Raw genomic sequence first — 22736 nt, forward strand, 5'->3', positions numbered from 1 at the left:
TGCAATTGATTGTATGCAGTTATATCTCTATTAAAAGTATGCCTGTAAATATGTTATTGTGTGTTTGTATATGAAAACTGTAAATTTGATTACAGTACTTAAAAGTATATTATTGTAATTTTGTGACAACATCATATAATAGTAAATTTAATAGGATTAAGAATATGCTTATATTAAGTAAAAACACACATTTAGTCCTCATATTTGTTAAAAAGAGGTTTTACTGTAACTCTTGGGAACATATGTCACGTGGTCTTTTCTGATAATTTATCTGTCCTGCAAACAGTACAACTTGATAGGAAATGGAACAGAAAAATGACAATAACTCTGTAGTAACAATTCCTTTTTTTTTTATCAAATAATTTTTTTTAATAAATACACAATTTAATCAGTCAGTTTAAGTAATAAAAAAAAAATCACGAAGAAAATCTTTGGCTTTGATTTGAAGTGAATTGCCATTGTGTGTTGTTGATTTCAAACGAATCACCATTAATATTGATCTAAGAGAAGGAAGCAAGCAATGGTGAGTTGTTAAGAGGAGTTATAGATTGAACTCTTTCCATTGCTGATAATGAAAAAGGAATTGCAGAGGAAGCAGAGCCAATCTTCGAAAGGTTGTGAATTCCTTATTCATTACTGGTATCAACAATGGAAAAGTCGAATCTTCACCCCTTCTTAAAAAGCATCATTAAGTTTTTACTATAAACTATTACATTTTATATACATAATTTCCAAATAAATTAACTTGTAGTTCTGAATATGGACAAAATCTCTCCGATAGTTAAAAAAAAAAAACCTACTTTTTCTCCATAAGATATGCTCAAAATGGGCATTTCTCTGAAAATTTCGATTCCTATACAAAACTTCCGAAAAAGTTATACTCTTTTCTAGTACAATACATGTAAGGGGAAAGAAGTCTTACCTTCTCCTCATCTGTATCCAACGGTAATTCTGAGATCTTCACAAAAGTTGGATAACATTGCACAAGATATTCTATGGCTGGGGCAAGGTCATGTGTAATCGTCAAGAACTGAGGTTCTTTTCCATGGTATTCAAAAGAATTATCCACAGAATAATACAAACGTACCTCATCATCTTCCATAAGCAACCTGCGTAATAGAATGAAATTATATACATATCTGACATTTCTCATTTGAGAAAAATTGGTACTCTACTAACCTAATGCAAGTAAATGCAGACAAAATTAAGTACGAAATATTCACAAATGCCACTAAACCGAATTTTGCACACCTCTGCTCCCTCTTACTTATTTGTCCGATTCCACAATCTTTCTCGCTATCATAACTTAAATACTCAGTCACAATATGATAACACGCTAGAAATACCACTCCACACATCATCTCTTTATTCTTCATACTTCACTGTTGCTACTTCTCGTTACTGGAATTCTCTGCCGTCAAGTCAAGAGCTGCCGAACTTTAATTTCTTTTAAAAGTAAATTAGAAAAATATCTTATGATGAGTTGCCAGACCTAACACGTTGCAAATATTTAATGCAGTGTATTCCAGTGTATTTATTTTTATTTCTTATTTTTATTGTGTAATCATGTAAATCGTGTTTATCACTTAACACGAATATGTATCCTGCTGTTATTAAACCAGTTAACATAAACATCAAGCTTAATGGACTTCCCTTACAAAGAACAATCAATTCACAATACCTAGAAGTCATACTTGATAAATTATCTTGGAAAGACCATATTAACACTGCAGTAGAAAAAGCCCAAAACAGATTAAATCTGTTAAAGAGATTAGCTGGCTACAAATGGGGAAGTCAGAGATGTACACTAAATTCCACATAATATAATATGTACATAAAACCTGTCCTAAAATATTGTAGTGAAATACTCATTACAGCCCACACACCACAATTAAATAAAATAGAAAAATTTCAAAGCCAAGCACTATGTTTAATTACAGGTGCAATGAAATCCACACCAATAGATTCAATGAGACAACTTACTCAACAAAAACCACTGATATACAAGTTCGAAGAACAAGCAGAAATATGTGAAATTAATCACACTGCCTAATACAGACTATTGGAGAAAATACAAAATCTTGCCTACTAAATTAAAATCACAAGAAGAATTTCTGCAGAAAGTTAAAAGATTACAAATGCAGCTCATTCTCAAAACTAACATTGAAATGTTACAAATCCGACAAAATCCCTTGGAATACATAAACATTCAAACTGAAAACAATTTACTGGAACCAATTGTTAAAAATGATACAAATCCAAATGTAGCAAAGTAATTAATATTAGAAACGATTAACAGCAAATATCCTTGTGAAACCTGGCTATACATTTACAGTGAGCTCGTAAAAGATTCTCCCTTCTAAAAGGACTAGCAGGAAAGAAATGGGGATGCTCTAGGAATACTTTGAACGCTACATACAAAATGTTTATACAGCCAGTGCTGACATGCTGCGGAGAAATTTTAATTACTTCACCTTTCATAAACGACAAAGAATATGTTCAAAACCAAGCTCTCAGACTCATTACTGGTGGAATCAAAACAACTCCAAAATATTCTATGAGATTCCTCACTAATATTAACAGCATCAAAATGACAATAGAAGAAAAAGCACTGATTCAATATGAAAAACTTATCAGATTACCAGGAAACAATTGGCATTCATACAATCCTCTCTGTAGATTGAAAACTCAAAAAAGTTTCATATCCATCGTTCAAGAATTAAAACAGAAAATCAATATCCCGAATTTAAAAGAAAACTTACAAATTAAACCAAACCCTTTTAACTCTATTAAATATAGAATATAATCTAAATTTAACAGAAGAAATACTGAAATCAGAAGTAAACACTGAAATACTAAGACAATTAATATTAGGTACCCTCCACAAAACTGACTTCATTTATACACTGACGGATCCTTGATCTCCAGAGAACAAGGTGCCGGTGCAGGTGTTACGTACTGTCTCTTCTCACTTTATAGATCTCTTGGGTATGGAACAACAAGTTTTGATGGAGAAATCATTGCAATAAGTGAAAGTCTCAGGAATCTCCTATGCCACATCAATAAATTTAAGAATGCAGTTATATTGTCAGACTCCAAAGCAGCTATTCTATCAATAGTCTCTAAACACACACCTTCATCTCAAACAGCAGAAATAACTAAAATGCTCTCTCAATTAATATCACTCAATAAAAGAATTTTATTCCAATGGATACCATCCCACTGTGGAATCCTGGGAAACGAGAATGTGGATGCTTTAGCAAAGAAGGGCAGCACTGCTACTTACAGACCTGTTACTAAATCTATGTATTACTCTGTGAAAAGATTTATTAAATCTACATACTTAGACTTCAACAAACAAAATTTGATAACACAATCCCAAGGGAAAAAATGGAACTCTTTGCATCATAATCCACAGTTAATTCCTGATTTACCATGCAAATCGTCTGTAGCTGCATTTAGATTGGCAACAGGCCATGATTGTTTGGCCAAACACCTGCATAGAATTTTAATATATCAGTCCCCTAACTGCCCATTGTGCAACTCAAACCAAGAAATGGATTCGGAACACTTCAAAATCAGTGCTTCAGTGGCTGGCCATGATAATGTCTTTGAAAAATATTGGAGTGCAACAGGTCAAATGACTTTATTGTCAAACGCCTGGCATTAGAAGAAAACAACAACATTTACAGTGATGGATCTTTACAAAACGATTTTGATGGTGCAGGAGCTGGAGGAACTTGTAAATTTTTCTCTTTCTATAAGGCAGTCGGTAAGGGCTCCACAAACTTTGATGGAGAAGTTGAAGCTGTATTCACTATTCTAACCATTCTACTTCAAATAATAAATAAATTTTCCAAAGCAGTAATTCTCGCTGACTCAAAAGCAGCTATACAAGCTATAGTTAATAATAGTTTACGGAAAACTGGCACAACTTCTCAGTGCTGCACCCTGATCAAGCAGCTCCAAAAACTAGGCAAGGAAATAGTTCTACAATGGGTTCCTGCACACTGCGGCATTGCAGGTAATGAATTGGCAGATCAACTGGCTAAGAAAGGCTGCACCCTAATACAAAAACATATTACTCCAAAATCATTTATTTCTGTTGAATTCAATAACAAATTCCAATACAAACAAACATTTTTGAACAGAATAAAGGAATCAGCTAAAGATAAATCATGGGAACCCCTCCTCCAAAATTTAACATCATCCCTGAAGAACTAAGAAATTCAGCAGTGGCAGCATTCTGCCTTCTGACCGGGCATGATTGTCTGGCAGCTCATTCATATAGAATCAGCAACTCCCTCTCACCCAATTATGAGTTATGTGGAAAGGACGTAATCATTGATAAGTATCACCTAGAAAATTGCGAAGCTTTGCCTGTTCATCTCAACATCACAGAAAAATATTGGACTGCAAGACGGCTGATGGCTTCATTGCTATGATACCAGAGCATTGGCTACCAACCAACATCTGCATTAAAAAAAAAAAAAAAATTGAGCCCAACAAGTACTACATGGCAAAATGAAATTGTGAAAATATGCACTATACGCAATTACACTTAATTATGATAAAGTTGTATTAGTCTCTTCTAAATATTTATACAGTGAAAATGCATCGAAGCTTTACCAGTATCCATAAATTACAAGAAGAAAAGAGGAACAATTGTCAAAATTACATATACAGTCGATTCTGGATATAGTGAACTCCATTATAGTGAACCTAAATCATTGGTCCCAACCCACAAACATTAAATAGTACATTAATATTTCCGTTTATAGTGAACCCTCGCTTCGGTTATAGTGAACCTTGTATCCTGACAAATTCTTATTTGAACTCAGACCTTCCTGTATAAAATTGAAAGAATGTGTTGAGAACAACATTCTAAGTTCTTACTCCTTTAATCAAAGGACAAAGGTAGGATTAGTGGTTCCTAGACAATGAGCTGTACTGTAAATCCAGGCAATGCGTGACGACCTTGCCTCACTCCACCATCAAAGGGTTGACATTCTGTTCTCAGGCACTCTACTCTACTGTTATTTCTAATCCTCCACCATCAAACGATTGCCTTTTATTCTCAGAAACATTTCCACTTTGACAGATATTATCGAAACAGAAAATGAAATTGCCTCGTTTTATTAAAACGGAACGGACATTATGTCTAGAGCATAAATGAAGGTAAGATTCCGATGGCTTTCAAACTACAACCTTCTCCCAGTTTCCATTAAGTGACTCGGGAAATTCCAAGGCTGAGTACACAGTCACACCATAACAGTGTTTGTCATTTCTACCTGAGCTAGTGTTCCAACAGTGAATCTACTATATAAAACTGTAGAAGCCTAAAGTGTTTTCTTTGGAAGATAAGGCGAATATTATAAGTGACATTGAACGTTGTCTTTCGCAAGCGGACTTGGACCAACAGCATAATTTAAGTAAATCAAATGTGAGTAACAGTAAACAATATACAGTGTAATCCATTCCACAAAAATGAAATATTTCATTTCCTTGTTCACAATTTTATTCATTTCTGTCATTTAAGGTTAGGGGAGAGACACTTCAAATATAGTGAACTTCGGATATAATGAATGAAATACGCAAGTCCGCAGGGGTTCACTATATCAGGAGTTGACTGTACTTCAAATAATTAAATGGATACGGCCTTCCCCCCCCCCCAATAACTATTAATGTGAAACAAAAATAAAATATCTCGTCATTGTATGAACTAAAGCTTTTGGCTCAGAACATTTGCAGTATGGTATTCTTAACTTAGGAAATATTCTAATCACACAACTATTATGTCCCCCAATTTACAACATTCATTGTTTCATACCAACTTTTCAAATCTAAAAGAACTTGCAACATCGCAGAAACAGCATATTATGCTTGATTTCATCAGTGATTGCAATATCCTACCTCAATCAGAAACAAATAATACATTTGTGCCACACTTACCTCAAAATATGGGCTTTTAACAACTTCACTTTTGTATTCAAAGTTAAATGTTTTTTCTCGAGGACTTCTCCATCTTCTCCAATCTTATAACCATTTTCGAAAGACGTACATTTCTTTTCTTCTAGATAGTCAAACAAAGATCATAAATACATCAATGAGAGTGGAAACACATTTACACTCAGTCTAAATACATGAAATTTCACTCATAACTTATCTTTCCTTCACAATTCGTACCCCAATTACAACTATCCAAAGGAAATTTCAACCTGAAGATTGTGGAAAATTTCCTTGGAAGACAAAAGACCAATGTACAGGACCTTGGTGGAATTCGAACACACACTTTCACAAGATTTACATAATGAAGTTTCATTATCACCTGAATTGAGTATTGGTGGCAAAGTATCATGGATAAACTGTTTTCCCATCTGGTCGGCAGCTCCATCAATTAACGTATTTTCAATCAATTTAGCTGCAAGAGACTTGACTTTCTTAATGAATTCCGTTCTTTGTGGTGATTTTTCTTCACTATGTATAAGACCCATGTACTCCAAGTAACCTCGGGGTAACCCCTTTCGGTACTCCACGTCCTTGTCAATAGCATTTTGCACAGCTGAAGGCATAAGCTGGAAATCAACAAACAATAGATAAATTTATATGGAAATCAACAAACTGTAAGTAAATTTGTATATATATCACCTCACTGAATAATTCACACTATTAGCACACACACACACACACACTATATTCTAAATGTATATGAACAACATCAATAAAATTATGAATTCCTAGCTAGAAGATTAATGATTTTTCATTTATCTTTTTTGAAACAATATTAGAGGAGAAAAATTCGCTCTGGCACCAGGGATCGAACCCAGATCCTTGGTTCTATGTACCAAACGCTCTCACCATTGAGCCAAAGCACACTTAAATGTACGTAACGATTAATTTTTGGTCATACAGAAATGATCTGTTATGGTAACAATGATTTATTAGAGGAGAGAAATTCGCTCATCTAATAATTATTATTACCATAACAAATAAATTCTGTAGGACCAAAAATTAATCATTACGTAGATTCTTCGCTCTACAGTGCATATACTGTGGAATCCTGGTCACCAAGTCACTCAATTGAGTGCGCTCCTTATATAATGGCAGTTGACTTAATATAACATGCCAACATATATGTCAAACATGGAGTAAGGCCACAAAGGGAAAAACACTAGAGGAGAGGGATTCGATCCTGGTGCTGTGGATTGAACTTCGGCGTAGTAAATGAAATAAGTATAATAATCCTTCAATAACTGTCTTATTAACCTAGAAATAATACAAAAGTTACATTAGGTCATTACACATATATGCTACTAGACCTGAAGATGCTATTAATTAGCGAAAGTGCTTGTCACGTTTGATTGTGTAATGACCTAATGTAACTTTTGTATTATTCTTAGGTTAATAAGACAGTTATTGAAAGATTATTATACTTATTTCATTTATATGCTAACTTGTCGGACCAATAGGCCTCTTAAAAATTCGGCATAGTAGCTCAGTGGTTAGACCGCTTGGTAGCTAGAACAAGGACCTGGGTTTGATCCCATGCACTGGAGCAAGTTTTTCTCCTCTAATAATCATAATCACACTCAAATGTGCTTAAATACCATCGACCTGAGCCAGAATCAAACCCACAACCTCGAGCACAGAAGGCCAGCGCTATATCGACTATGCTACCTAGGCCAACTCCCTGATCTTATTGGGAGATATTTTCAATTTACAAACTAAGTCTTATCAAGAAGTTAACTATTGGTTCATGTTTTTAATCTTGTTAGGCCTAATTAAAATTGTAAATGCCTACCTAACCTGTACATTCTGTTATAGGATATATACACAAATATCCTGTTTGGAATATTTGATTTTATAAGGTCTTTGAAACATGGTTTACTTCAATAACCCAATTATACCCAAATTTCCCCATTCATGGGGTAAATAGGGTCTAGTTAAACTTAGCCTTTTCTTATCATAATAAAAATAACACTAAGATAAAAAAAAACTGACTGGAAAATTTTATCATGGTAACAGGTTATGGGTCTCTAAACTTAAAAAGGGCTGTTTTATATCCAAATTACCACAATCCAGCCTATGTAGGATATTTTTACATTATTCCTTATGAGGTGGGTGAATGGACCAGGAAAAAAGGACATTAAAGACAAGAGCGTTATATCTAAGTTTTACTGTAATTAAATTGCACACATTAGGCAACTAAGAGAATTGAGAAGAACTGAAACACATTTAGGAAAAAAAAAATTTACTTTCTGCACAAAAAAGAGAAAATGTCATAATAAATTTCACAACACCTTTACACCAGTTTCCAATACTCCGAGATGGAGATCATCTAGCGCATCCCTAGATGCAGTTATTCTAGCAGGCTGTTGTCAATGGTACAGCAGTTACCAAGTTAGCCATTAGATTTGAGGTTCAGAAGTCCGTATTTGGTAAAGGGAGATGGACTTCAAAGAGTGATAAAAATCATTTAGCACAGTTTTCTTCAGGGAGGAAGTAAAGCTCTTGGTCCCATGTCATAGATTTACGACATTGCCATTTTACATCCACGTTGAATTCTGATCCTGACAATCTCTGCAGTTGAAAATTTTGGCTTGGATGAAAAGAGTAAAAATTTTGCCTGTAGTCCTGTCATTCAGAGACTAGGCTATTTTACATGCTGTAAATCTATTAATACTGAAACGTTACATTTACATTCTTTCTGAAGAAGCCATTTTAAGAATTTATTATCCTTTATTGGGTTTTTTGATACTGAACCACAGATCTAATGGGCAGTATGGACACAGAGGGTGTTCTTTGAACACAGAATATTCAGTCGAAGATGAATACACTGAAAAATCAGTATTTTTTCCACATAAATAACCAACAATACCTTACAGAACATTTTAAGTGAAATGTCACTAACCTGTAGCAATAAATCACCCCATGTATTACGTTGGTAGCAAGATACTGTTATGTGTAATGAATGATATCCTGGCACAGTGAAAGCTTGGTGGATCATACCCCTTGGAAAGTACAACAGATCACCAGGATGAAGAGTAACATCTGCATATGGTTCTCCTAGTTCCTCTTGCTTGAAATCTTTGCTTGAAAACCTTGGTAAAATCTGATCTTCTGTTAACGGCGTATACAATTTCCAACGTTTCTGTCCTTCAACTTGCAAGGCGAAGGCTTCAATGTCATCGTAATGAGGGGCAAAGCCCTGAGAATCTGGAGGTGTCAGATACACATTTGCACCCACTGAAGAAGTAAAATAATCTTGCAAATGTGAATTTAAGATTCTAATGTTTGGTATAAATATCTGAGGATTGAGTAAACGAACACTACAACCATTCTTGTAGAGATTCCATACAACATTTGGATGTGCACGACCATTAGGATTAATTGTTTCTCTTTTACCATCAGAATAGTTTGTCACATCAATATTCTCTGTAAAATGTACATTATTTTTTCGCAACATGGTGTCAATCTCTTGTGTTGATATCAGTGTTTTGTAGTATTCCTGGTGTCCCCGTTTCAAATGAAGTGGTTGACGCTCCCAATAAATGCTATAAGAAAGAAATAGTTTTATGTATCAAAGTAGTATCACGACGAGTAGAGCAACAAGCTAATATTAGTAGATTCAATATTTTGAAATTAAAGGACGAGGAAACTAAGCGACGTTATCAGGTTGAAATTTCAAATAGGTTTGCTGCTTTAGCAACTGCTAACGAAGCTGAGGAAGAGTTAGATGTTAATAGCGTGTGGGACAATATCCGAGATAATATCAAAATTGCAGCTGAGCAGAGCATAGGTTATCATGAAACTATGAAAAAAAAAACCATGGTTTGATGAAGATTGTTCCATTGTAGTAGATAGAAGAAAACAGGCAAAATTGAAATTCTTACAGGATTCAATTGTGAAGAATAGAGATAATTATTTCAATGAAAGACGGGAAGCAAGTCGTACACTTAGGAATAAAAAGAGAGATTACTTGAAGGAAAAACTGAATGAGGTAGAAACAAATAGTAAGAATAAAAACATTCGAGATTTATATAAGGGTATAAAGGAATTTAAAAATGGATATCAGGCAAGGGTAAACGTGATCAAGGATGAGAATGGTGACTTACTTGCAGACTCTCATTCAATCCTGAACAGATGGAAAAACTATTTTGGGCAACTACTAAATACACATAGGCCAAATAGAAATGATCAGGACGAAATTCAAATACAAACTGCTGAGCCATTCATACCGGAACCCACACTTTCTGAAGTCGAAATTGCAATAGAAAATCTGAAAAAGTACAAGTCTCCAGGTATTGATCAAATTCCAGCAGAATTAATACAAGAGGGTGGAAGCGTATTATCTAGCGAAATTTATAAACTTGTACTTGCAATTTGGGAAAAGGAAATTGTACCAGAACAATGGAAGGAGTCCATAATCGTACCTATTTTTAAGAAGGGGGGGCAAGACTAACTGTAGTAACTTTCGAGGAATATCACTTTTGTTGACGTCGTACAAAATTTTGTCGAATATCCTTTTGAGAAGATTAACTCCATATGTAGATGAAATTATTGGGGATCATCAGTGTGATTTTAGGCGTAATAGATCGACTATTGATCAGATTTTTTGTATTCGACAGATATTGGAAAAAAAATGGGAGTACAAGGGTACAGTACATCAGTTATTCATAGATTTCAAAAAGGCGTATGACTCGGTTAAGAGAGAAGTTTTATATAATATTCTTATTGAATTTGGTATTCCCAAGAAACTAGTTCGATTAATTAAAATGTGTCTTAGTGAAACTTACAGCAGAGTCTGTATAGGCCAGTTTCTATCTGATGCTTTTCCAATTCACTGCGCGCTAAAGCAGGGAGATGCACTATCACCTTTACTTTTTAACTTCGCTCTAGAATATGCCATTAGGAAAGTTCAGGATAATACACAGGGTTTGGAGTTGAATGGGTTACATCTGCTTCTTGTCTATGTGGATGACGTGAATATGCTAGGAGAAAATCCACAAACGATTAGGGAAAACGCAGAAATTCTAGTTGAAGCAAGTAAAGCGATAGGGTTGGAAGTAAATCCCGAAAAGACTAAGTATATGATTATGTCTCGTGACCAGAATATTCTACGAAATGGAACTATAAAAATTGGAGATTTATCTTTCGAAGAGGTGGAAAAATTAAAATATCTTGGAGCAACAGTAACAAATATAAATGACACTCGGGAGGAAATCAAAAGCAGAATAAATATGGGAAATGCGTGTTATTATTCGGTTGAGAAGCTTCTGTTATCTAGTCTTCTGTCAAAAAATCTGAAAGTTAGAATTTATAAAACAGTTATATTACCGGTTGTTCTGTATGGTTGTGAAACTTGGACTCTCACTATGAGAGAGGAACAGAGATTAAGGGTGTTTGAGAATAAGGTGCTTCGGGAAATATTTGGGCTAAGAGAGATGAAGTTACAGGAGAATGGAGAACGTTACACAATGCAGAACTGCACGCATTGTATTCTTCACCTGGCATAATTAGGAACATTAAATCCATATGTTTGAGATGGGCAGGGCATGTAGCACGTATGGGCGAATCCAGAAATGTATATAGAGTGTTAGTTGGGAGGCCGGAGGGAAAAAGACCTATGGGGAGCCCGAGACGTAGATGGGAAGATAGTATTAAAATGGATTTGAGGGAGGTGGGATATGATGGTAGAGACTGGATTAATCTTGCTCAGTATAGGGACCAATGGCAGGCTTATGTGAGGGAGGCAATGAACCTCCGGGTTCCTTAAAAGCCAGTAAGTAAGTAAGTAGTATCACGAAGATGACATATACTTTCTCATTGTACATTTTACCCATTTTTTAAAAATTCAGTTTCTTCATCATGTTACAAATCATATTACTGTTTATTTTCTTGAACCATATTCTTAAATCAAATAATTTAATATGCACTCAAATTAAGATGAACTATCATTCTTTACATTGCACACAAACTGTATTTTCTGCAAATCCTTACAACTCATATGATTTTATTTTTATAAATTGTAAAATTTAAGGAGATATCATGGATCTTCAATGACCTTGTGTTCAATTATAATAGTTTCTACTAACCATTGTTTGCTATTTAATATCATTCAATTCGAATATTGTCTAAATTCTACAAACTGTCGCTTTTGCTGGATCATGCACCAGTACATTTGTCCTGGATGATCAACATTAGCACAATCTCGAGCATCCAGTCGTACATTCTAGTGTTTTATAAAGTTGTGAATCACGTGAACTTCAGAGATTCACAATCTTCACAAATGATTAGTTAAGAACTGAATCGTAATTTTCAGTATTGTATGCTGTTAGAGTGGTAGTTTTATTTTATGGAAAGTAGGTTCAGAACAAAGAGTGCTATGGGCATGGGAACAATACAGATCTAGAAATATTTATGGCAGAAGTTAACACATCCATACAAAATTCCACGTACAACAATAGCCTATTAGAACAATCATTGACAAGAAAACAAATATAAAAACTCGGCAAAAATCTGCAGTGTGCTTGTTAATTTATATTAAATTACTCCACTGACAGTGTTAAAGGATATACTTTTTTTTTTGTTAGTTAAGGATCCTGTATCAACTACTGTCTCATGACCAGAATATACAGTCTGATCTGTTTGGGTATGAATAATATTAATTTATTATTATAAAGCTACTATGATAGTAGGAAACATTTCTTGCTGGTTATATTATGATTAAAAGATGAGAGTTTCCATATATGACAATCAACAATGCCTAATCTGAAAGGACAAATGAAAATCGTAGATGATTAAAATATTGTTGATATGTATTCCTATATGACAGAATGACTGTATGAATATGTGGTACTAGGAGAGGTTTTAAATCTAAACTTAATCTAATTTCCAGACCATGGACGAACACAGGCACAATTCCTTTTAAGGAAAAATTCCTTAGTTCTAATGGGAAATCGAATCTGAGACCTCGGGAACTGTAGCCAGCAGCTCTGATCACTAGATCATGAAGCTAGTCACATATTGTAAATCTTCGCTGCTGGTGACGAAACGAATACGTAGAGAGCTTTACAAAATGTTTAAAGTTTTTGCATCTATGACATGGTGCAAAAATCATGCACTACTTCAAACAAGGATAAAACTGGAATTAATTAGATAATGCAGATTCTGGTAGTGCAATTGCATACTGGAAGTTTCATTCCTTAATACTGAACTAATAGCCTTTTTACTAATGGATTTTGGGTTCAAACAAGTTACTACTTATTTCTTCCTCATAAAATTAGAATTTTTCACAGGAGTTGCTTTTGATTTAAGTCTTAATTAGCAGCAAGAACCTTACCTGAAAAATTTTTCTGGAGTCAAAGGTTTAATAAGCCAAGCAAACAAATTTCGCCCATCTACTATGCTATTGCCAGAAGCATAAAAGTCACAACGTCCAACAGAACCATCAGGCCCTTCAGACGAACTCGCTAATGGCCTATGTCCTCTTTTCTGCTTCTTTTCTCTGGAAGACTCATGTTGCTCTGTACTTACAGCTGCCTTCTTTTTCAGAATACTTTCCACTTCTGTATCATTGACGTCACTGCTGCTCATCACGTCATTAACTTTTATTTTTTTCCTTGTGTTAGCAGAATTTTCATTCACGACAGAGGAATTTGTTTCTACTGCAAATGGAGTAGCACTCCTTTTCTTCTTTTTCTTCTCTCTGCTGAATAACATTGGATTACACGTCTTCGATATTTCTTCAACATCAGATTCAATTGTAATTACTTCATGAACTTTATTTACTTTGTTCGATTTGTGTTTGTTCTTATTCTTGTTATAAACAGCAAATGCTGGAGCTTCCATGATCTTAACTTTCGGAGGAGACATCTATGAAACAACAGAATTTAACTGGTTAGAGGAACAAAAGTGATGAAGACATAATATGTTTTTGATGATTAATCACACTTTTTAATTTGTTAAACATAAGCATTGGTTATTGTAGGACAGAAAAATTAATCCTTACGTCAACATAAGCAGATTTTCCAAGATCGTCTTTGAAAAAGGTATCCAAAATAATAACTATTTAGTAGTAGTAGTATTACTTATTTAACCTGGTAGAGATAAGGCTGTCAGGACTTCTCTGCCCCTCTACCAGGGGATTACAACTATAATATGAACAATAAAATTACAATTAACATTAAATTTACAATTACAATAAAAATTAAAGTACGACAAGATTACCTGATTAATGAAAGCTAGACATTTTATCATAGAAGTTAAGAACAAAGAATATTTTTGTATTTACTGAATTACAAATTAAACCTACAATAACAAAAATCTATAGTAATGAAATTACCGGATATTGAAATATTTTGTGATAGATTAAGAGAACTATTTACAAGAAACCATGTCCGAACGAGTCTCAATTACTGACCAAGTACCTAGTAAGTTTGCGTTTGAATTCAATTTTATTTCGACAGTCCCTGATGCTAGCAGGTAACGAATTCCAGAGTCTTGGCAGGGTTATTGTGAAAGAGGATGAGTATGAGGAGGTGCGATGGGATGGTATTGTTAGTATCTATCCAATTTCAGAAAAAATAAGATATGGATTTAGCTCTTCAGTGATTTACTCTTGCCTACCGTAAACTGGAGTAACTTTGTTAATTTTTTTTTTTAATGTGATGTAATTAGTTTCCAAGAAAATTGTGTTACAAAATTAAAATTCCTAAACATCCAGATGTATTTCTAGATTCTCTATAACCTATTGAAATTTTGAGTGACTTTGATATGACATTTTAAAATGGATAGAATTGAAGGAAGAGACAGCCAATGTCAACATCTCGCCCCACAGTAAAATCTGCCAAGCCATTCTCATACTGTAGCATATTAAACTTATTGGATCTGTGGGATGACTTTGATACACTTAATCATTATTTTGAATAGACTAATGCTAGTTACCATTCAAGTTTGAAAGTTAAAATTCCCACCATGAACAGCATCCTAAGCTGAATACTGTTCTTTCTTCATGAGGCATCATAACTTGCAGGTTTCAAATCCCCTTTCATTCAAAGCAGTCCTAATGCAAACTAAAGTAAAGATCACATTCAAATATGTTATCGTTGAAATGAAGGTTGTAGCCATGAGGTGTTCAGGTTGCCATCTTACCACTGCAACCTCAGTTCTCACAAATATCCGCGCACTTGAAAGGGAAAGTGCGAAAAAGAAACGTTACACCTTTAAAAAGCATAAGTGTCTGTAAAATTGTGAAAAAGAAATAGATTCCGAACTGTGGAGTGTTGTGTGTGTTAAATAAGAACAGAAAAGATACATTTCACATGATACACAGAAATCGAGGTTTATCATCAACCTGAATGAAAATGATTGCAAGGATGAAACCACCACTGCCACACAAAATTAAGGTAAGTAATAAATTAAATCAATCAAATAATAATAAAGCCAATACATCTCATTTGACGATATGTGTCAGAGAAAAACACTAAAGTCTGATTGGTGTAATATGTAACTAGTCAGAGATGTATGCAATGGAGGGGGAAAGGAACTGGGAACCCTATCCCATTATCTCCTGGCTTGGTTGCCTCATAAGTGATACCTTATTGGTGTCACTTATGAGGTTCAACCTGCCTGCGGACAGTTGACTATAAACAACAACAATGATATATGATTGATTAGGAAATACACCTACACAATGACATTAAACTATTTTATGCTCGACCATGCCGAAATGTAGTAATTATACACCTGGTAGTAGCTCTTTAATGCACCTCATTAAAGTACACCTATTCATTATAATTCAGTTGTTTAACCAATGAAAAATCACCTTTGTACTGATTATACCATTATAAAACCGCAAGTATCGATTATTCTCGGATATGCAATCGAAAGACAATTAGCAAAAAGTCACGGAGGCTGGAAATCCAATACTGTCGCAGAAGGTTATGTTCTGTTACTATAATAATTAGCGTTAATTGTAAATAATATTCAAATAAATTCAATTTGTCATCTCGTTTTCAATTCTAAATCAATTTCCAGGTTATATCAAGCCTAATCTTCATGTTATTCTCTAAATTATATCAAGGTCAATGACATTCGTGTTTCGGAAAAAATCAATACTTTCGCGTCTGCGCACATCTCACAATTCAGGTCAGTTCCACTCCTCACTTACATAACCATAACATGAATACTTCTGAATAATTTCAAGTTAGAAATATGGTCGAGCATAAAAAGTCGTATGAAACTTGCCTATAATGGTAATTAAGACGCTCGTATGAAAATTATGAAACTCGCTTGCGCTCGTTTCATAAACAAACATACTCGCGTCTTAATTACTAGCATTATAGGCTCGTTGCATAATGTATTAATATCTTACTCTATAACATAGACAAAGATCATTACAATTCTAACATTTCTAGCACATACTCCTAAGAGCAAAACTTGTGTTCAGGTGTGTTCTTAGTAGGGACGACAATTTGTCCCAGTTCGCCACTAGGTTCACTGGTACTGGTGTATAGAGTACCTATGTTTACTAGTTGATACAAGCAGTTCAGCGACAGCACGCAACTGTTTGCTGGTATAGATCGGAGGAACGAAAATGCAATGTTTCTACAGGTTACAACTGCCATATAATATGTATGCACGTAGCATATGCCTTGATTAGTTACATGTTTACAATATTACTTACACATATTTACACCATATACAACACCAGTGCAGATGGCAGAAATAACTGCAAACGTTCATTATTCTTTTTCGTTTCACAGTGCTTTTGCAAATCTTTACGAACTTTTACGTTTAGTTCTGTGTTGCACATTTTACAGCGCATGTTGTCGCCCTCCACACTAAAATACTCGCTTCCAAACGCAGTTGCAATTGCATTCAGTTTAGACTCTTGTCTGACTGCATTGTATTATGTTTACACTACTGCACATAGAGTCACGATCAGGACCACCTTGCCATTAAGTGAGTAGTACTGTAGGGATGGTAGCTAACCCACTACACTGCAGAACAAGCAGGCAGCAGCAGAGAGTAGCATAGGTTCGAATCCTAAACAAGTCAAACGTCCGTTCGTTCTCCGGCGCAGCACACACAGGTTGCCATTTCCTGTCACCTTCGAACCCATGGCCTCCGTGACGTCAATATAGGCAAGCAACAACCAACCTAAAATCCGTCCATGATGGGACAAAGTGTCGTCCCTGGTTCTTAGCAATCTTGGTTTTTAAATATGATATAGAAATAGTTGACAGATAACAGACATAGGCCTAACAATATCACAAAATATTTTCATATTTTCCAAATATTCGAATTACTTGGGTTAGAAATAATTTTGATAATGAACTCTCTTTAAAATATTTTAGGCTTAAAATATTGTATTCTAATGATTTTCAAATTGGAAATTTGTTTTGTTGTTGTTTAGTCAACTGTCTGAAGACAGTGATACCAAGAAGGCACCACTTATGAGGCAACTAGGTCAGGAGATAATGGGGTAGGGTGGCCAATTCCTTTCTCCCTCCATTGCATACATCGCCGATTAGCTACTCACTAATCAGACTTCAGATGTATACAAACAATTGTTCTTCTCTGACATATATCATCAAGTGAGATGTACTGCCTGATAATAGATGTACATTATCAGCTAGAACCTCAATTGGTTTGTTACTTTGTTATATAATATAATCTTGGATTAATGATTACCTAATCTGATTATCAGACTGGCTTTTTTTTATGATTTTCTCTCTCCTTACAATGAGAATGAAACGTGACACTAGCGCTCATTCACAGCAGTGATATGAGGGGGTTGGGAAGGAAAGAAATGTTTGATACCACTTACTTTCCTCATACAAGCTATTCAGCAAGGCAATAATACATATTTCATGTTTAGAGAGGGTCCTCTGTTATTGATCATGTGAGCGTTTTTCACTGGCTTTCAGGGCTAATGTGACTGAAGTAAGCAAGCTATTATGCCTTGTCGACTATAAACGATTTGGTTAGACTAGCTTAACTTAATCCCGAAATAATTGACAAGTTTAGAGCTTTTGTGTAGGAAATAGTTATGTCCTGTGCAAACAATTACGGTACATTAAGTTTGGGTTGGACCATAGTTCAATGACAAGGTTACAGGTTTTGTGTAGGCGACAGTTATGCCTTGTACAAATGATTAGATTGGTTTCCTTGCTTGGCTTAGTGGGACTGAAACCGGATGGTCTATGGCGAGTCCTTGGCATCAACACCTTTGATTTGATTACCCCCTTTGATTTGATTACCTGGTTGGGTTTTTCCGAGGTTTCCCCCACCGAAAAGGCAAATGCCGGGTAATATTTTGGCGAATCCTCGGACCTCATTTCATCTCACTACATCTCGCCAAAATGTAAAAAAAAATTGTACAACATTGTAAAAATTGTAGAAAATTACTAAATTGTAAAACTATAAAAATTTGTAAAAATTGTAATTGTAATATTGTAAAATGTTGACATGTTCCACATCTTAAAGCTTCATTGCTCATGTAAGATCTATGGAATAAAATAAATGAATGAATGAAGTGGTTAGTCGAGCGACGGAAGTTGGAGGGTTAAAAGTAATTCTCCAGAAAAGCTACACCTAAGAATAATACCCAAATGTTTAATTGGATGGTTTTTCCGTCTACAAACTTATGTAAAATAATGGGTTAAAACACCATTTGTTAAAATGTGGACTAGACTAACGTTTTCGACCAGACATTGGTCATCTTCAAGTAAATATTAGGTAGATACATAAATATGTTTAAACACAAAAATCATTTAAATAGAATTGTACAGTATTACAATGGGACCTTAAGGTTAAAAGTAATGGTTTATAATAGTAGTTTATAGTATAAGAGAGTAAAATTGGATTTCATCCAGGAGTAGAAAGTTTAGCATCTGAGGCAGAGCCGAGGGTGATAATTTCTACTAGCGCATAAAATATGTTTGTTTTCGTGTGCTATACATTATTTAATCCATTGCTGGTAACTCAATTTCATTATTGGTAGGTTCTAAAATTAATTCTAAATTGTAGGCCTTTTCTTTGTAACGTGTTGTTTTTGTCAGTAGTGGCAAAAAAAAAAAAAACCCGGACGAAAACAGTAACCAGCTGCGTGGCTGTTCAACTGCACAGGTGGTTTCGGGTCCAAGCAATATACACAGATGTTCTGGAGTGAACAAGGCTCTGAAATCAGTTACAAGGGTCGGTCCAGTTTTTCTTGCCTCTACTGTACAATTCTATTTAAATGACTTTTGTGTTTGAACATATTTATGCAGGCTACATAATATTAACCTGAAGATTATCAATGTCCGGTCAAAAACGTTAGTCTAGTCTACATTTTAATAAATATTATTGTAATGGTGTTTTAATCCATTATTTTACTGAAGTTTGAAAACCTATCCAATTAAACATTACTAAACTTATAACAACTTCATCTGAAAATATGACATTAAAAATTACACTTAAGAGGACATTTTTTTTTTCTGCTCCAATGCCTTTTCTTGCGAAATGTAGCTAAACAGGTGGTTTTAGTTCGATATCGCCCCACACCACACACGGGATTGACATCTAACCTTGTCACATACCTCGACTTAATGTCACTTAGCTATCCCCTCATTTAACTCATGTAACCCATAAAGAAACATTAATCAGACGTCAGTTCCGTGTGTGGTGTGGGACGATATCGAAGATTGGCCGTAATTCATACAGGATCTTTCGCATGTTATGTTAATAATTAGTAACAAGTAGCAGGGAGGCTGCAACAGTGTATTAGAATATAGGGTAAGTATCGAACGATTTTTATTTTGAAAGTATGGTAATTTCACAGAAGACGGGCGCTTGGTTGAATGTAATATTACCAACTTTTTATTTTAGAGTTAAATGTTAGTGATTTTTAGTTTTATATGTTAAGAGTTAAATGTTAGCGATTTTTTAGGTGTCGCCGTGATTTTCTTTCAATTTGATTGGTTATAGCTGTCACATGTTCTTGAATTTTCGTCAATTTTGAATTGGTAATGATGTTGTCAGTTGTTCTTGGTTGACGTGAGTGGTATTATACTGTGTCTGATGGCTAAAGCGATTGAAAGTTTGTCATTTTATGATATTTGTGAAATATGTGTGAACATGGAACAAAGCATTAACTTTTGTGTCGATTTTGGTTTAGTTCTTTCGCTGGTGAGTAAGAATTGTGTCAATCGTTGTGGAAAAAACTATGTTTCTGTGGTTCCATGAAATTATTTACTGAATTTTCCATATAAGTTACGGTGTAACAAGTGTTAGAAGAGAATTTCATTTTGTGCAAATATATGGTTTAATTATGCGAAGTTGACTGTACGACAAGGTGTTGGTTTAGTTCTTGGTTGCCAGAATTTTTTTTTTTTTTTTTTTGATTGCCTTGAACCTGTGTCATGTACTGGATGTGAAGTGGTTGTCGTTGAATACGTCATTGAGGACTTGATAAGGTGATAAATTATGTTCTGTTTTGTGTTTGTGGGGATAAAGTGCGGACGAAAATTGCCGAAAAGTACTGCCAACTATGAAGTTCGAATGCCATCAAACAAAAAAAAAAATGAAATATGAAAAATTAAACACATTTTATTATTTTTGAAGGGCTTGTTGTTCTTTACAAATATGAATATATGTTTGATTTTCCAGCTTTGATTTTGTGATGTTTGGAGGCATTTGAACTTCATAGTTGGCGGAACTTTTTTTTTGTAGTTTTCGTCAGCCGTGTTCGATTTTGCCAGTCTTCTAGGAAATTACCGAAAAAGTATTCTTTGGTGTAACTTTTCTGGAGAAGTACCTGAAGGGGAGTTCTGAATAAAGCAGTACCATAATATGACCTATATTTTTAGTAATGAACAGGAATAAGAATATTGCAATACAAATGCACTAACTAGCTGTTAAATAATATAATGTTGCTGTTCGGTCCCACGTGGCTTATTTGCAGTTTTAAATGGCTGACGCGAAATCGGTAGAGTAAGAGGACGTCGTGAATCATGCAAGTTAAGTTTACATTAATTGTCCAGGACTTCTCATCGCATGACAGCCTTTGTAATGTTGGCTATTGTAACAACATTGCGGATATAATTTCAAATAATGAGAATCACGTAAACAGGCCTACTGGCATTAACCACCTCTGTCAATCGATTTATAATACTCGGATTGGCTAACATTAACAAAACACTCACGCTAGAAACACTTTATGTATTATATAACTCTTGCCCTTCACCCACCTTTGTTTTGTTAAAAGTACTTCGCTTTTCTTTTACTACAATTCTAACCTTCCACCCATTCACACCATCTGTTGCACTCGCCTCGCTTCAACTGAAGAACTGCGGAAACTGCCTATCCTACCGCCGCAGGCGCAACGATCGCAACTGTTTCAGTATCGCCAACTCATAGATGAAAACCAACGAGTTATCTAGCTCGTTGATGAAAACATACACAAGTGAGCCACTAAAGCAAGTTCAAATCGAAGACCTTGTTTATACTGTACAACACTATAGTATACACAACTTTACAACATCTTTGGTTCAAATAGACCGCAAAACAAGAAATAAATACTATATCCCTATTTTAAAATTATGCCAAAAACTGCACAAGGAAAAATGAGCTATAAAAGTACTGCCACACGCTACTCTGGCAGCGCTGCAGACGCTAAAATACTGTGCAACCCAGATAAGTTCTCAGGGTTTCAGCCGCAGCATTTTTGTATCGGTTTTGTTGAAACTTTTGCAGTAGTTGCGACCCAAATGTGCCAATGATACTTTTATTGTTTGGATATATTTTAATGTTTGATATGATTAAAATAAATGATTTGTAACATTTACTAACTGTATAACATAGTCGGAGTATTTTGGTGATATATATATATATATATATATATATATATATATATATATATATATATATTTTCCGTAGCGTAGTTTCAAACAACGATTGCCTACATTGCTTGCGAGAATAAGATATATGGATCATATTAGGAGACAAAGATGAAGGCAGAAAATAGGAAAGATTGGAGAAAGCTGGATTTGTAGTGAAAGACTTGCCCTTGGGCAGAATACTAAATGAAATTGGAGAATCAACCCGGAAATGGAAAACTGCAGCTAAACTGCGGCTGCAAAATTAGAGCTTTGTGTGTGAACCAACGTAACTCGTTGGTGAGAACAGACTCGCATCTAATCTAAATCTAATCTAATCTAAACCTCCAGTCGCAACTTTTGCAGCTGCAGTGCAAAAGTTGCGCAGCAAAAGTACCGACGTGTGACCGTACTTTAACTGAGTATAAATGTGAACAGGGGTTCCAAATAAGAAAAATATAATTAATTGATGAACTAGTGGACTTACTCGTGTTAAATATGTAATATTTGTCCGACTTACAGCTGTTTCAGTGCTTGACGCACCATCATCAGAGCCTACCAAAAATATTATAGTAAACAAAAGGGTGGAGTTTTGCCACCTTTCACACTATCGTACTACGTCATGGGTATACGCCTATTGACTACGGTTCCCAGACTTAATGAAAAAAATACGGGTCACTTATCAGTTATCACTGAGTAAGTTTAGTGTGCACACCCATCAAATATGCAAATCTTTCAAAGTGTGTGTAGTAAAGCTTCTTTATGTACGTTGTCTTCAAATTGTTTTATTAAGTTATTACAGAAATAGCTACAAAATACACTAGTCACTCACGTGACAATATTCTTATAAATCAATCTACCTTGGTCTTGCAA

The 22736-nt window shown here is 34.8% G+C and overlaps 1 protein-coding gene across 2 annotated transcripts in view; it reads right to left on the reverse strand.

Moving 5' to 3' along the window:
• Positions 1–21392, reverse strand: part of NO66 (Bifunctional lysine-specific demethylase and histidyl-hydroxylase NO66) — a 40846-nt gene extending 19454 nt beyond the window's left edge. Inside the window, exons 1-7 of one of the 2 annotated variants that reach the window (XM_069830781.1) lie at positions 21237–21329; positions 14012–14153; positions 13343–13875; positions 8912–9554; positions 6329–6575; positions 5953–6073; positions 923–1109 (exon numbers count right to left, since the gene is read on the reverse strand). In XM_069830781.1, the coding sequence (XP_069686882.1) occupies positions 923–1109; positions 5953–6073; positions 6329–6575; positions 8912–9554; positions 13343–13875 (1731 nt within the window). In that variant the 5' untranslated portion in view covers positions 14012–14153; positions 21237–21329. Of the gene's footprint in view, positions 1–922; positions 1110–5952; positions 6074–6328; positions 6576–8911; positions 9555–13342; positions 13876–14011; positions 14154–21236 lie in introns of both variants that reach the window. The other variant, XM_069830780.1, reaches the window with a different exon arrangement.
• Positions 21393–22736: the final 1344 nt, after the last annotated feature.

This window comes from Periplaneta americana, chromosome 7 (assembly GCF_040183065.1).
Source record: "Periplaneta americana isolate PAMFEO1 chromosome 7, P.americana_PAMFEO1_priV1, whole genome shotgun sequence".
Classification (NCBI taxonomy): domain Eukaryota; kingdom Metazoa; phylum Arthropoda; class Insecta; order Blattodea; family Blattidae; genus Periplaneta; species Periplaneta americana.